At 37.6% G+C, this 14440-nt stretch overlaps 1 protein-coding gene across 1 annotated transcript in view; it reads right to left on the reverse strand.

Moving 5' to 3' along the window:
* Positions 1 to 14440, reverse strand: part of LOC125240513 (probable 3',5'-cyclic phosphodiesterase pde-5) — a 52899-nt gene that overhangs the window by 16040 nt on the left and 22419 nt on the right. The window contains 6 exon segments of the mRNA XM_048148405.1: positions 5018 to 5190; positions 5787 to 5945; positions 6438 to 7005; positions 7353 to 7637; positions 11061 to 11269; positions 12601 to 12735. Of these exon segments, the coding sequence (XP_048004362.1) occupies positions 5018 to 5190; positions 5787 to 5945; positions 6438 to 7005; positions 7353 to 7637; positions 11061 to 11269; positions 12601 to 12735 (1529 nt within the window).

Raw genomic sequence — 14440 nt, forward strand, 5'->3', positions numbered from 1 at the left:
GAGCCCCCCTTTGTTTGCTCTTAAATGTCACAAGAAAACGCTAACCCAACTTATCTTAAATACTACGTTGATCTTTCTTTCATGCGGGGGGCTTCGCCCCCCGAGCCCCCCTTTGTTTGCTTTTAAAGGTCACAAGAAAACGCTAACCCAACTTATTATAAATACTACGTTGATCTTTCTTTCATGCGGGGGGCTTCGCCCTCCGAGCCCCCATTTGTTTGCTCTTAAAGGTCACAAGAAAACGCTAACCCAACTTATTCTAAATACTACGTTGATCTTTCTTTCATGCGGGGGCCTTTTCTTTACTCTTAAGGATCACAAGAAAACCTTAACCCAACTTATTTTAAATACAACGTTGATCTTTCTTTTATGCGGGGGGCTTCGCCCCCCGAGCCCCCCTTTGTTTGCTCTGGAAGGTCACAAGAAAACGCTAACCCAACTTATTTTAAATACTACGTTAATCTTTCTTTTATGCGGGGGCTTCGCCCCCGAGCCCCCTTTGTTTACTCTTAAAGGTCACAAGAAAACGCTAACCCAACTTATCTTAAATACTACGTTGATCTTTCTTTCATGCGGGGGCTTCGCCCCCGAGCCCCCCTTTTCTTTACTCTTAAGGATCACAAGAAAACCCTAAACCAACTTATTTTAAATACAACGTTGATCTTTCTTTTATGCGGGGGGCTTCGCCCCCCGAGCCCCCCTTTGTTTGCTCTGGAAGGTCACAAGAAAACGCTAACCCAACTTATTTTAAATACTACGTTAATCTTTCTTTTATGAGGGGGGCTTCGCCCCCCGAGCCCCCCTTTTCGTTACTCTTAAGGGTAACAAGAAAACCCTAACCCAACTTATTTTAAATACAACGTTTATCTTTCTTTTATGCGGGGCTTCGCCCCCCGAGCCCCCTTTGTTTGCTCTTAAAGGTCACAAGAAAACACTAACCCAACTTATCTTAAATACTACGTTGATCTTTCTTTCATACGGGGGGCTTCGCCTCCCGAGCCCCCCTTTGTTTGCTCTTAAAGGTCACAAGAAAACCCTAACCCAACTTATTTTAAATACTACGTTGATCTTTCTTTCATGCGGGGGCTTCGCCCCCCGAGCCCCCCTTTTCGTTACTCTTAAGGGTCACAAGAAAACCCTAAACCAACTTATTTAAAATACAACGTTGATCTTTCTTTCATGCGGGGGGCTTCGCCCCCCGAGCCCCCCTTTGTTTGCTCTTAAAGGTCACAAGAAAACGCTAACCCAACTTATTTAAAATACAACGTTGATCTTTCTTTCATGCGGGGGGCTTCCCCCCCGAGCCCCCCTTTGTTTACTTTTAAAGGTCACAAGAAAACGCTAACCCAACTTATTTTAAATACTACGTTAATCTTTCTTTTATGCGGGGGGCTTCGCCCCCCGAGCCCCCCCTTTGTTTACTCTTAAAGGTCACAAGAAAACGCTAACCCAACTTATCTTAAATACTACGTTGATCTTTCTTTCATGCGGGGGGCTTCGCCCTCCGAGCCCCCCTTTTCTTTACTCTTAAGGATCACAAGAAAACCTTAACCCAACCTATTTTAAATACAACGTTGATCTTTCTTTTATGCGGGGGGCTTCGCCCCCCGAGCCCCCCTTTGTTTGCTCTGAAAGGTCACAAGAAAACGCTAACCCAACTTATTTTAAATACTACGTTAATCTTTCTTTTATACGGGGGGCGAAGCCCCCCGAGCCCCCCTTTGTTTACTCTTAAAGGTCACAAGAAAACGCTAACCCACCTTATCTTAAATACTACGTTGATCTTTCTTTCATGCGGGGGGCTTCGCCCCCCGAGACCCCTTTTCTTTACTCTTAAGGATCACAAGAAAACCCTAAACCAACTTATTTTAAATACAACGTAGATCTTTCTTTCATGCGGGGCTTGGCCCCCGAGCCCCCCTTTGTTTGCTCTTAAATGTCACAAGAAAACGCTAACCCAACTTATCTTAAATACTACGTTGATCTTTCTTTCATGCGGGGGCTTCGCCCCCGAGCCCCCATTTGTTTGCTCTTAAATGTCACAAGAAAACGCTAACCCAACTTATCTTAAATACTACGTTGATCTTTCTTTCATGCGGGGGCTTCGCCCCCGAGCCCCCTTTGTTTGCTCTTAAGGATCACAAGAAAACCCTAAACCAACTTATTTTAAATACAACGTTGATCTTTCTTTCATGCGGGGGCTTCGGCCCCCGAGCCCCCTTTGTTTGCTCTTAAATGTCACAAGAAAACGCTAACCCAACTTATCTTAAATACTACGTTGATCTTTCTTTCATGCGGGGGCTTCGCCCCCGAGCCCCCTTTGTTTGCTTTTAAAGGTCACAAGAAAACGCTAACCCAACTTATTATAAATACTACGTTGATCTTTCTTTCATGCGGGGGCTTCGCCCTCCGAGCCCCCTTTGTTTGCTCTTAAAGGTCACAAGAAAACGCTAACCCAACTTATTCTAAATACTACGTTGATCTTTCTTTCATGCGGGGGCCTTTTCTTTACTCTTAAGGATCACAAGAAAACCTTAACCCAACTTATTTTAAATACAACGTTGATCTTTCTTTTATGCGGGGGCTTCGCCCCCGAGCCCCCTTTGTTTGCTCTGGAAGGTCACAAGAAAACGCTAACCCAACTTATTTTAAATACTACGTTAATCTTTCTTTTATGCGGGGGGCTTCGCCCCCCGAGCCCCCCTTTGTTTACTCTTAAAGGTCACAAGAAAACGCTAACCCAACTTATCTTAAATACTACGTTGATCTTTCTTTCATGCGGGGGCTTCGCCCCCGAGCCCCCTTTTCTTTACTCTTAAGGATCACAAGAAAACCCTAAACCAACTTATTTTAAATACAACGTTGATCTTTCTTTTATGCGGGGGCTTCGCCCCCGAGCCCCCCTTTGTTTGCTCTGGAAGGTCACAAGAAAACGCTAACCCAACTTATTTTAAATACTACGTTAATCTTTCTTTTATGCGGGGGCTTCGCCCCCGAGCCCCCTTTGTTTACTCTTAAAGGTCACAAGAAAACGCTAACCCAACTTATCTTAAATACTACGTTGATCTTTCTTTCATGCGGGGGCTTCGCCCCCGAGCCCCCCTTTTCTTTACTCTTAAGGATCACAAGAAAACCCTAAACCAACTTATTTTAAATACAACGTTGATCTTTCTTTCATGCGGGGGCTTCGCCCCCGAGCCCCCCTTTGTTTGCTCTTAAATGTCACAAGAAAACGCTAACCCAACTTATCTTAAATACTACGTTGATCTTTCTTTCATGCGGGGGCTTCGCCCCCGAGCCCCCTTTGTTTGCTCTTAAAGGTCACAAGAAAACGCTAACCCAACTTATTCTAAATACTACGTTGATCTTTCTTTCATGCAGCTTCGCCCCCCTAGCCCCCCTTTTCTTTACTCTTAAGGATCACAAGAAAACCTTAACCAAACTTATTTTAAATACAACGTTGATCTTTCTTTTATGCGGGGGCTTCGCCCCCGAGCCCCCTTTGTTTGCTCTGAAAGGTCACAAGAAAACGCTAACCCAACTTATTTTAAATACTACGTTGATCTTTCTTTCATGCTTCCCCCTCGAGCCCCCCCCCCCCCCCCCTTTTTTTCTGTTCTTATCTTCCGGCACCATCATCAGGCCTTGAAACCTAATCGTAGTCATAGTTCATTACAAGACTTTTCTAAGAAGCCCAAAAACAGCTATGATACGATGTTCCATCATGTAGTTCCAGTTCATATCTTCCGGCTCCATCATCAGACCTTGAATTCTAATCGTAGTCAAAGTTCATTACAAGACTTTTCTAAGAAGCCCAAAAACAGCTATGATACGATGTTCTATCATGTAGTTCCAGTTCATATCTTCCGGCTCCATCATCAGACCTTGAAACCTAATCGTAGTCAAAGTTCATTACAAGACTTTTCTAAGAAGCCCAAAAACAGCTATGATACGATGTTCCATCATGTAGTTCCAGCTCATATCTTCCGGCTCCATCATCAGACCTTGAAACCTAATTGTAGTCAAAGTTCATTACAAGACTTTAATAAGAAGCCCAAAAACAGCTATGATACGATGTTCCATGATGTAGTTCCAGTTCATATCTTCCGGCTCCATCATCAGACCTTGAAACCTAATCGTAGTCAAAGTTCATTACAAGACTTTTCTAAGAAACCCAAAAACAGCTATGATACGATGTTCCATCATGTAGTTCCAGTTCATATCTTTCGGCTTCATCATCAGACCTTGAAACCTAATTGTAGTCAAAGTTCATTACAAGACTTTTCTAAGAAACCCAAAAACGGCTATGATACGAGGTTCCATCATGTAGTTCCAGTTCATATCTTCCGACTCCATCATCAGATCAGCTCAACAGTACCATATTATTGTATTGTCATCGGAACTACATATAGCTGCCAATTTTCATTACGCTACGACTCCTGGAAGATGGTTAAATTAGCCTCCGCAGATTCCATTACATACATAGTTACATACACGACGACCTAATAAAAGCGTGTTAAAAATCTCACTTTTGACAAGACGAACCTGCGACCCATAAAGAATAGACATACTTAATATCTCTATTATTCATGCTGCGACTTTTTTGTATTCTAGTGTTCCAAAGAGACACATTCAAGTCCTGATGGAAGTGTGATTTTTTTCAATATTTGCCTTTAATTTAAAAATATGTGCCAAATAGGATAATTAATAAAAATTTAATAAATATTTTATACGAGTTTTATACAACTGTGAGTTATTCTGTAGCCAATGTGTATTCTACAGCTTGACAGAAAAGAGTAGAGATTAAAAAGTGGCTACATCGTCGTGCCATCCCATTCTTACCCAGTGTGAGAAAACGAGACTAGACTATGATGCTGCCACTTTTTAATTTCCCCTCTTGTTTGCCAGGCTGTAATTGTTAAGAAAAAATAGTTTTAAACTCACAAAAATATGCCTAAAAAATATTTACCTCCCAATTCGCATGGCAGCAGAATAGAATCACATAATTTTACCGTACCTATGACTTTCGTCGGCCCAGTCAAACTGGGGTGTGTCCAAGACAAGTTTATTCATCTTCTTTAGATTAGGAAAGAACGCAGCGAGATCTGTGGCCAGAATGCATTGGCGAATCGAGTCCAGAATCTCTTTGTATTCCCCGCTCGACATTTGATAGAAAATATTGTGGCAATCCTGGGGAAATATGAAAAATATTTTAGAAGTGACTAATTCAATAGACTAAGAATATTTAAACTTTGTAAACTAAAATTTTGTAATTTATTGTAAAAACAGCAATTGGCTAGAATAAAACTAGTAATGCTATCAAAAAATGTAATGAAATTAATTTGTGAGCTTAATGCTAAAGATAATAATAAATCTAATAACCATGACCTATAAAACGTGTGCAAAAAGATTTAAAAATAAAATGATGACTATTGTTTTAACTTATTGCAAAAATTTACGGGACTGTTAATAGTATTAATTTGGAAATTCATAATATGTTTTGTGACGTGTTGTGTGATGATAAAAATAATATAACTGAAGTCAAAACGCAACAAAAACCTCTCAAGGACGCTCCGAGCTTTCGACCCTACGCGGAGCTCGGCTTTCGCAATGTAGTTACAATGGAGGTTATAGGGAAGTTGGAGCTTAAACACGACCCAATAGTAAATAAAAGAAATGAAACAGATAAAATGAAACAAATGAAATATAACAAATGAAATGAAACAAATGAAATTAAACAAATGAGATGAAACAACTGAAACGAAACAAATAAAATGAAAACAAACCTGTTGGAGTATGGTAACCGTCATGTTGAAATGATGATGTTCTAGAGTAGATGTCGTGTATATGGCGGCTAAGGGTGATGCGATCTCGTTCATGAACTTGTTCGTGTATCCCCTGTGATCCAAATCGTGGCATAGGCTAGCCACAAATAATGCTAACCTCTGAAAAAATATTGCTTTACACAAAAAAATTGTGCGTGGAGAAAAGAAGTGAAACTTCGTAATGTGGAAATAAAAATAGGAATATTTCAAAATTCGAATTTGCAACACTGAGCGTTAAAGGTTTAACCATAGAAGTAGGATGAAGCGTAAGCGAAATGATAGGTCTGTGGGTTTAACGCTGTCAGTTGGAACTCGCATTAGAAGTTTCACTTCACAAATTTAAATAATGCTTTGATTGGTTCATGGTTGTTTTTATGTGTTCGTTATTTCATTAGACTTAAGTATTTCATTTTTATTCGTGTTTTATTTCATTAGACTTGTATTGACCGGGATATTACCTTTTTGATTTTGATTTTCATGATCACGGAAATCAAAAAGGTAATCACGGTCTATATCCCGGTCAATACATATAAGTCAAATCTAAATAATGTAGCGCACAACCTTAAAACCAAAAAATATTTGAGAGACGTTAGATTTTATTTCATTACTTACGTTGTTATAATTAAATTTGTTTTCCGTATCATGTTTTAACATGACGTACATTGAGTTAGCAACCGCCCAACCGTGATCGAAATTGTGGTAAGGCACTTTTCTGTAATTCTTCTTCACTGTCAATACAAATCTGGTCAAAACTGTCACGTCAAATTTCGTTATATCGAACAAATCTTCAAACATATTTAGTACTCCTTTGCATTTCTCAATTTCGTTTACATCAAAAGGATTTAAAGCAAAATCATTGTAATTGATGATTGTTTTTTTCTTTCTTTCTTTAAGTACATTTTTAACGTCTTCTTCAGAGCAGGTATTATGATAGCCAAGCACTTCTAGTGCTACTTTGTACTTCTGTTCTTTCCTTTTTATTTTATCATAAAGCTTTGCGTGATGTAGGGCTAGTCCAAAGAATGTAGAAAACACTTGGAATGCTGACTCGTCATCGGCTCCAAAGACCTTTTTGTCTCTCTTGTTAACCATTTGGACGACCGCTAGAATTTTGCCACTCACTTTGATTGGCATACATAGGATGCTGACTGTGCGATAGCCTGTCGCTTCATCGACTGCCCTGTACATTAACGAGGTATTTTTGATTAAGTTTAATTATGAAATGTAATAAATTTAATGATTAATAGATATTGTAATAATATATGTCGACATTCCTAGATTATGCATTACAACTTAAATACCACTATTTTTTAGAATTATAAGGCGGTGATTAGTTCACTAAAATATTATTATGACTGAATGACTCTCCTAATGTAAAAAAATGCTACTGTAATTTTAAATTATATTTGAGCAATTGAAGTCAAAACAAATGCAACTTTTTAGTAATTTTTGATAACAATTTAATCAAACTGAAATTGTTAAAGGACCTCGGGCCTTAACGATATCACTTGTTGATGTATCACTTACTTATTAAATCTTTCATCCGAATACGCATCAGGTATATTCATAGTTTCACCAGATGTCGCCACATGCCCAGCGATTCCTTTGCCGATCGGCATTCTTATCTCTTTCTTCGAGAGATCACTGTCTTGATCAGATTCATATCGAAGGTCAAAGACCGTGGAAACTAGCTCCATGTTTCTATGGTCCACGAGGAAAAGAGACGCCCTGTCCGCACTGACGAGCCGCTGGGCTACTTCTAGAATCTTCTTGATCAGTTGGTCTAGAGACAACATCTCTTCGAATACTGCCCTGGGATATGGGAATATATTTTCAATCAGTGTGTAAACCTCATACGGGCGGAACATTGAAGCAGAATTTTGTGTTTTTAAGTTATTCTTAATTTTCAACCCATAAGTCATTTAAAAAATGGTGGCCTAGTGGTAAGAGCGTGCGACTTTCGATCCGGAGGTAGCGGGTTCTAACCCCGGCTCGTACCAATAAGTTTTTAGGAACTTATGTGCGAAATATCATTTGATATTTGCCAGTCGCTTTTCGGTGAAGGAAAACATCGTGAGAAAACCGGACTAATTCCAATAAGGCCTAGTTACCCTTCGGGTTAGAAGGTCAGATGGCAGTCGCATTCGTAAAACTAGTGCCTACGCCAAATCTTGGTGATGATGAAGTCATTTAAAGAATATCGCAGCAGCAATGTACTGGAAACATGGTTGCGATGGTAGTTAATGACAATAATGACACATACGCGATATGAGCTTTTAAAAATAACTGTCAATAAGCGTTTAACGCAAGTGTGTTTGCATTAAATTGCGGTCCGAATTATAGCGTATCGATAATATTTTAAATTCAATTTAATGTAAATGTTGCCTAATTCCGCCCGAATTAGATTTACACACTGTATTATAATATATTTCTTTCAAAGGTTCAATTAAATGATTGCTTTCACTGCAATAGCTTTCACTCTGTGCAAATAATCATATTAAATTTGAATATGAAACTAGCGTGCATAATAGTTCCACAACCGTGCCGTTTTGTCTCTGGTTTGCGATAATTTATCAAATGTATGAAATAACTAAGTGCTGTAGTGAGGAGGCACACTGACATTTTATCCCACCAGGCGGCGCCTGTGCAAGTGTCTAGGCATGTCACTGTCATTCATATGTGAGAGAGAGAAAAATATCATCTTCTCGCTTTCGCGTATGAAATTCTTTATCTGTGCAATGGACTAACGAGGTGCGCCATCTGTCAATCTTTGAGTGTGCCTGCTCATTAGATGAAAATGTGTAGGTACGTCTATTTTATACATCGAAGTAAAGTGTGTAAAAAGTGTTTATTTTGCGTTGTGCTCCCTTCCTGTTTTTTGTCACTTTACTAAAGAAAAATATCAAAATAAAACTACTTTGCTATTAGGAGTTTTGAATGATTCACGGTTATTTTCATTAGACTTATATTGACCGGGATATAGACCGAATAGATTTGAACAAACGTAGTGACACTGTGAGTGTAGTGTGTTTGGACAGACCATCGAGTGTGAATGCGACCAGTGGTAACGCTGAAAGTGAACGCAGCCGACGCGCGCGAAGGAGGGTAGATCGCGCGCTGTCTACGCAACTTTGACATCCACCCGCCTTCGTCAGTTTTCCGTGATCATGATGCATGCAACTGCGTCTATATCCCGGTCAATATAAGTCTACTTGGCTATTGAATATGCTAATGCAAGAAGTAAGTATTATGTTATGAGGCAATGAGTACTTAAATCTGATTCTAGTTTTCATAAACTAACAGAAAATACTTAAATTCTAATTACTTACTCTAGCGCTTCTCATTGTTTCTACTCCATGCAATGAAATTACCAACGTAAGTAATACTAAGTATTTTATAAGTCTAATATAAAATAATAATAGCTCGATCGATGCTTTTTTTAGGCGAAAAACACCAAAATGAAGTACGCGAAGCCCATTTTTAAATAAATACATGTGTTTTAACAAATGATATATATTATGTATGATGTGTACATTGTTTTGTAAAAGCAAAAACTGCTATAATGTAATATACTGTCGATGGTTTAAACAATTTTGTTGTTTTTTCTTAAATTTCAAAAGCTTTATTTTAAAAAATATTTTAATCGGGCTACTCACGTATTAAGTCGATATAACGCTCGACATGTTTCACTCCATTTCCGAGGAGCTTTTTCAAGAGTAACGACCCCGCTTCTACACCTCAAGACCCGCTTAAAATATTTTTGAATACTTATGTCTCACGGGAGTGTTTTTGTTTTTAAAATAAATAAGTTGGCCTTTATATGGGTCGGGTACAGTCGAGTTCATAAATATGTGTACATTTCTTCACCTTAACCACGTATAATAAAGAGTACTATCGTACAGTATGGCCACTCCCGCTCCCCTCTGAAAGTGCCGCCCACCTCCTCTCGGTTACCTGACTGTTACTGCCTGCAAAAACGCGAACAATCGACCCGTCATATCTTACTCATACGAGCATGGTACGCGTTCACCTACACGAGCTTAGAATGTGTGCTAGGAACGCGCCTCTTTCATATATTTGATCGCCAGTGTCGGAGATGTGCCTTAACTCTATGCAATAAGGTGAAAAAATGTACACATATTTATGAACTTGACTGTACATTTAACCCGCGCGCGATTATAAGCTGTTTTGCTTTTCCGTCGAACAGGAAATTGAACTATTCCTCAGTTTTATGACATTCACAATTTATAAAAATAAAATTGAGGTTCAGTAGATGAGGCTTGTATGTTGCTCTTATTGTCAATTAAAGGGGTGCTTTGAAACTAAATGAAAATGCATATAGCTTTCCTTGTGCTCCTATATTTTTATTAACACAATAACCTTTAAAATATAGTAAATACATATTTGATCAACAGGACAGGGACAAAATAGGTATCTCATAGGAAAGCGTGCTCCACCTTAGACCGCATCTTACCATCAGGTGTGATCGTGGTCAAACGTCTACCTATTTTTAGAAAAAAAAAAGATTCACTTAAGAATTGATTCGATGTTTCTATGATATGATGAAGTGTGTACATAAAGCAGTGAATATAAGCATTAGGTATATTTTTTATAAAACAAACTAAATGTAAGTATGAATCCTGAGTGGATGCTCGGAGCGGAGCGATCAGCGGGGCGGCCTCGCCCGCGTGCACGCTTTGCAGCGTCGACTCAGTACACTTGTATGAGCTTCAATAGGCCACTAGACTCATATCTAATTTGGCACAATAAATGATTGTCTTCTGTAATATTTGACATAAGAAACCTATATTTAATGATTTTGGGTATTAAATGTGTACGATGACTACGTTTAATTCAAAAATGTAAATATTTTTTTTGGCCACCGAAAACGCTGTTGGCCGTGTAGTGACGTCATAGAATTCATGTCAAATCAATCACTGATGTAATGATCTTTATGCCTAAGTGTTGTTATCGCACTGAATGACTTCATTCACAGAAAATCTATAGATGATATGGCTGATGTTGTTTTTTGCCTGATTACGTAAAAGTATTCTTTAAAAATATTTTTTGCGGTTTAGAAGTCATAATAAAATATAGTGAAATTTTTTTTCGGTTAATTGGACAGTAGGTAAAAATACAAGACAAACTTTAAAAAAGGGTCAAGTAGCCTATTGTTTGAGATGCACACCGCTGCACGCCCAACATGAGCATGCGCTCAGGCCTTATTCTACTTACTGAGCCACCTGAATCAAAAATTCAGACATTTTCGACTTCTGCAACAAAAGATGGTACCGACTCTGATACGGCAAGCTCAGAGCGACGAAGTCTGGCAGACTCTGAATCAGAACTCTCTCGTGGACAGTGTACACTTTTTTGTTCCAGATTTCTGCGACTATGCCACCGAATTCGTATTTGAATGGTACGAAGGCGACGTGATGGTTTCTCTAAAAAAAATCCTAGTCATTACTTTTATTAATCTTTTCACCAGAAATATTTAAAACCTGAGTGCAACTACTATTATTTTTAATCCAAAAATACATAAATAATCTGAATAAGCCTCAAAAACAATCACTCTGTCACCTAGTGGCCATAATAAAAATAAAATTTTAGCCTAAACTGACGCCACGCCAAACAAATTTAGGTAAAAATCTGCTTTCGATCAAAACCGGACATTCGGTTTCGGAAAAATAAATTGTCTTCTAAGCCCTGACGTCAAATAATGAGTATTTTCAAGAGGGCGCTATCATTTTCATGTATTGTGGTGACAGTTCAGTATAGTATGAAGAAAGTATTTGTAATGAAACTCCGCAACTTGGCGCGTAGTCATAATATTTCTGATCAGACTATATCCATACTAATATTATAAATGGGAACGTCTGTTTGTTTCTCCGTCTTTCATGGCAAAACTGAGCGACAAATTGATATGATTTTTTCAGTAGAGATAGTTGAAGAGATGGAGAGTGACATAGGCTACTTTTTGTATCTTTCTAACGCGAGCGAAGCCGCGGGCAAAAGATAGTACTTACATAAAGATGATAAATAACATGCTTAGGCAAACTAGACAGTTTTGGCGTGTCCAATCGACTGAGGAACCACGGTGTTCCATCTAGTATCACTCGCCTTGCAATTCGAACATGTCGCTCGGAAGTACGCTCCTGTAATAATCCGGTGAATGAGGGTCGGTACCTATTCCTATGATACTAAGGAGATGTCTTTCTGACAGAAGACTTTAAAATCTACCAATCATGTTATACCTCTAGTGTGTGCATTTTTTTGCGTAAAAAAAATAAAAATTTGTTGCGGTAAATATTATAAACTAGGCAATCAAAAAAAAACTAAAAATCTAAGTCTAAAGAGGGCCCCTGAGTCATAGTGCCCAAGATGCTGGCAGCATTAAATCATGTTAAATCGACATTTGATTTATATGTACGTATACAACAAGTATACTTAAACAAGATACTGGTGTCTCAGTGTCACCGCCTGGTGAAAAAACGATTCAGAAAACCGTTATTGCAAAATTAATTATTAAGGCCCGATACTTTCACGCTCGACTCTAACTCACTTAAGGACGACTAAGCTTATTCTTAATACATGCTCGGAGCCGTATAAATTTGTTGCAATATTAATTTTGTATTATTAACTTATCACTAAATTGAAATAAAAAAGTAAGTGATAATTAATGATTTATATGAATAATTTCCATATTTTTAGCTTTTGTGTGGAATATGTTTAAACTAATGCATTTGAGACTTCATTTCAAGCTAAGATGACTTACAAGGCCGTTTTGAGTGACATTGTAAACATCATGTCGGAGATCTAAGTATATCTCAATGATGGCATGAGGGAAGACCTTTGTTACCAATTCCTCTATAATAGAGACGATGTTTTTCTTCTTTTCGTCAAGATTAGGCTGGAACAAAAGCCATATGTTAATCTTTAGCCTTTATGCAGCTTTCACGAAGTTGGTATTTTTAAATATATCTGTTGTATGATTTATATACCTAACTCATGAAATTGAAATGTGAATAATAAAAATTGTCATTTTTTTATCAGAAATAAAAATTAGTTAAAAAAAAATTACCCAAATTCTTTGAGACCTTTGCTTAATTATTTGACTACAGTTCAGATGAATTCTATTCAACCAAATAAGTATGATTTGAACAGTCAAGTATAGAAATGTGGGTCTACAGCCTGTACACATCTTATTCAAAAATATGGCCTTAGTCCGGTGTACTAAAAGGTAGCACGTGCCATATTTATGAGACGATTTTATCGATACCTTTTTTTGCACTTGACTGCACCAGTTTTAATATAGCAATCAAAGATCTTGAGTTGCCAAGATACTAGCTCTAAAGAAAGCATTCAGAAAGCGATCCAGAAATGAGATGCGTATAATAGGTGACGCCTAAAAAAAATAATTAGTCCGTCAGTTAGATTATCAAAGAATTTCAGACACGTATTTTTTCTTTTTTCTCGTAAATTAAAAATGACTACGGTACAGTGCGTTGAAGTTTCGCGTGACTTTGATGCTCTATATCTTTGTATTTTTTCATTAATTAGAAAAAGCGAAAAATATGTATTCAGTATTTTTGGACGATCTAACTGACGGACTAAACAGAATGCCATTTTTACCGGTTTCATGAAATATGTCTGCCTCGGCGAAACACAACGTATACATGGCGCGCATGCTCTTCTCTCCGGGGTCTTTTTTCCGTCCTGTATAAAAATGTCAATTTTATAAGTATATTCTTGAAGCGTATGATCTAAGAACACACATGAAGTTGCTAGTTATAATTACCACAACTGATAATATACCAGTTCATTTCAGTAAACTGACTAGAAAAGATTTTATAAACATTTATATCAACATAATTTAGTTACAGTATATTTTATTTTAAATTATACAGTGTCGTGGTAATTATTTATACATCAGAAGGTACATTGCTCAACGCATTTGTAAATATCAATATTTAAAAATGCAGCATTTTTTGAAGGAAAAAAAAGTTATATGAAAAAACAGTGGGTAAATAATATTTAAACATAAAACCCTAAATGCATATGCACAACAATAAATCATAACTTATCAGAGGCAATTTGATTTTTACAAAACCTTTCCTATATTTTATAAGGTGCATTAGGGTAATTCCGAATGACAGAAATGCTATAGTAATTCCGAAAGGGGAATCTTGATATGATGGAAATAATAGTGATTTTTATGCGACTTTCGAAATTAGACGACTTTCGGAATTACCCTAATGCACCTTACAAAATAAACTAATACGGGTAAGTAGTTACATGCTAAGTTAGCTAATATAAATCTAAGCTATGGATCCTCATATCCCGTCTGATATTATAAAGTTACTTATAAAGATAACTTAATTAAAATAAATATTATATATTTTCAACACAGCACTTAAAAAAATTTAAAAAATTTAATTTAAAAAACTTAAAAAACATCGTAAGGAAACCGAACTAATTCCAATAAGGTCTAGTTTGCCCTTGAAGTTGGAAGGTCAGATGGCAATCGCTTTCGTAAAAACTAGTGCCTACTCCAAATCTTGGGATTAGTTGTCAAAGCGGACCCTAAGCTCCCATGAGCCGTGGCGGGATAGCGC

This window comes from Leguminivora glycinivorella, chromosome Z (genome assembly GCF_023078275.1).
Source record: "Leguminivora glycinivorella isolate SPB_JAAS2020 chromosome Z, LegGlyc_1.1, whole genome shotgun sequence".
Taxonomy (NCBI): domain Eukaryota; kingdom Metazoa; phylum Arthropoda; class Insecta; order Lepidoptera; family Tortricidae; genus Leguminivora; species Leguminivora glycinivorella.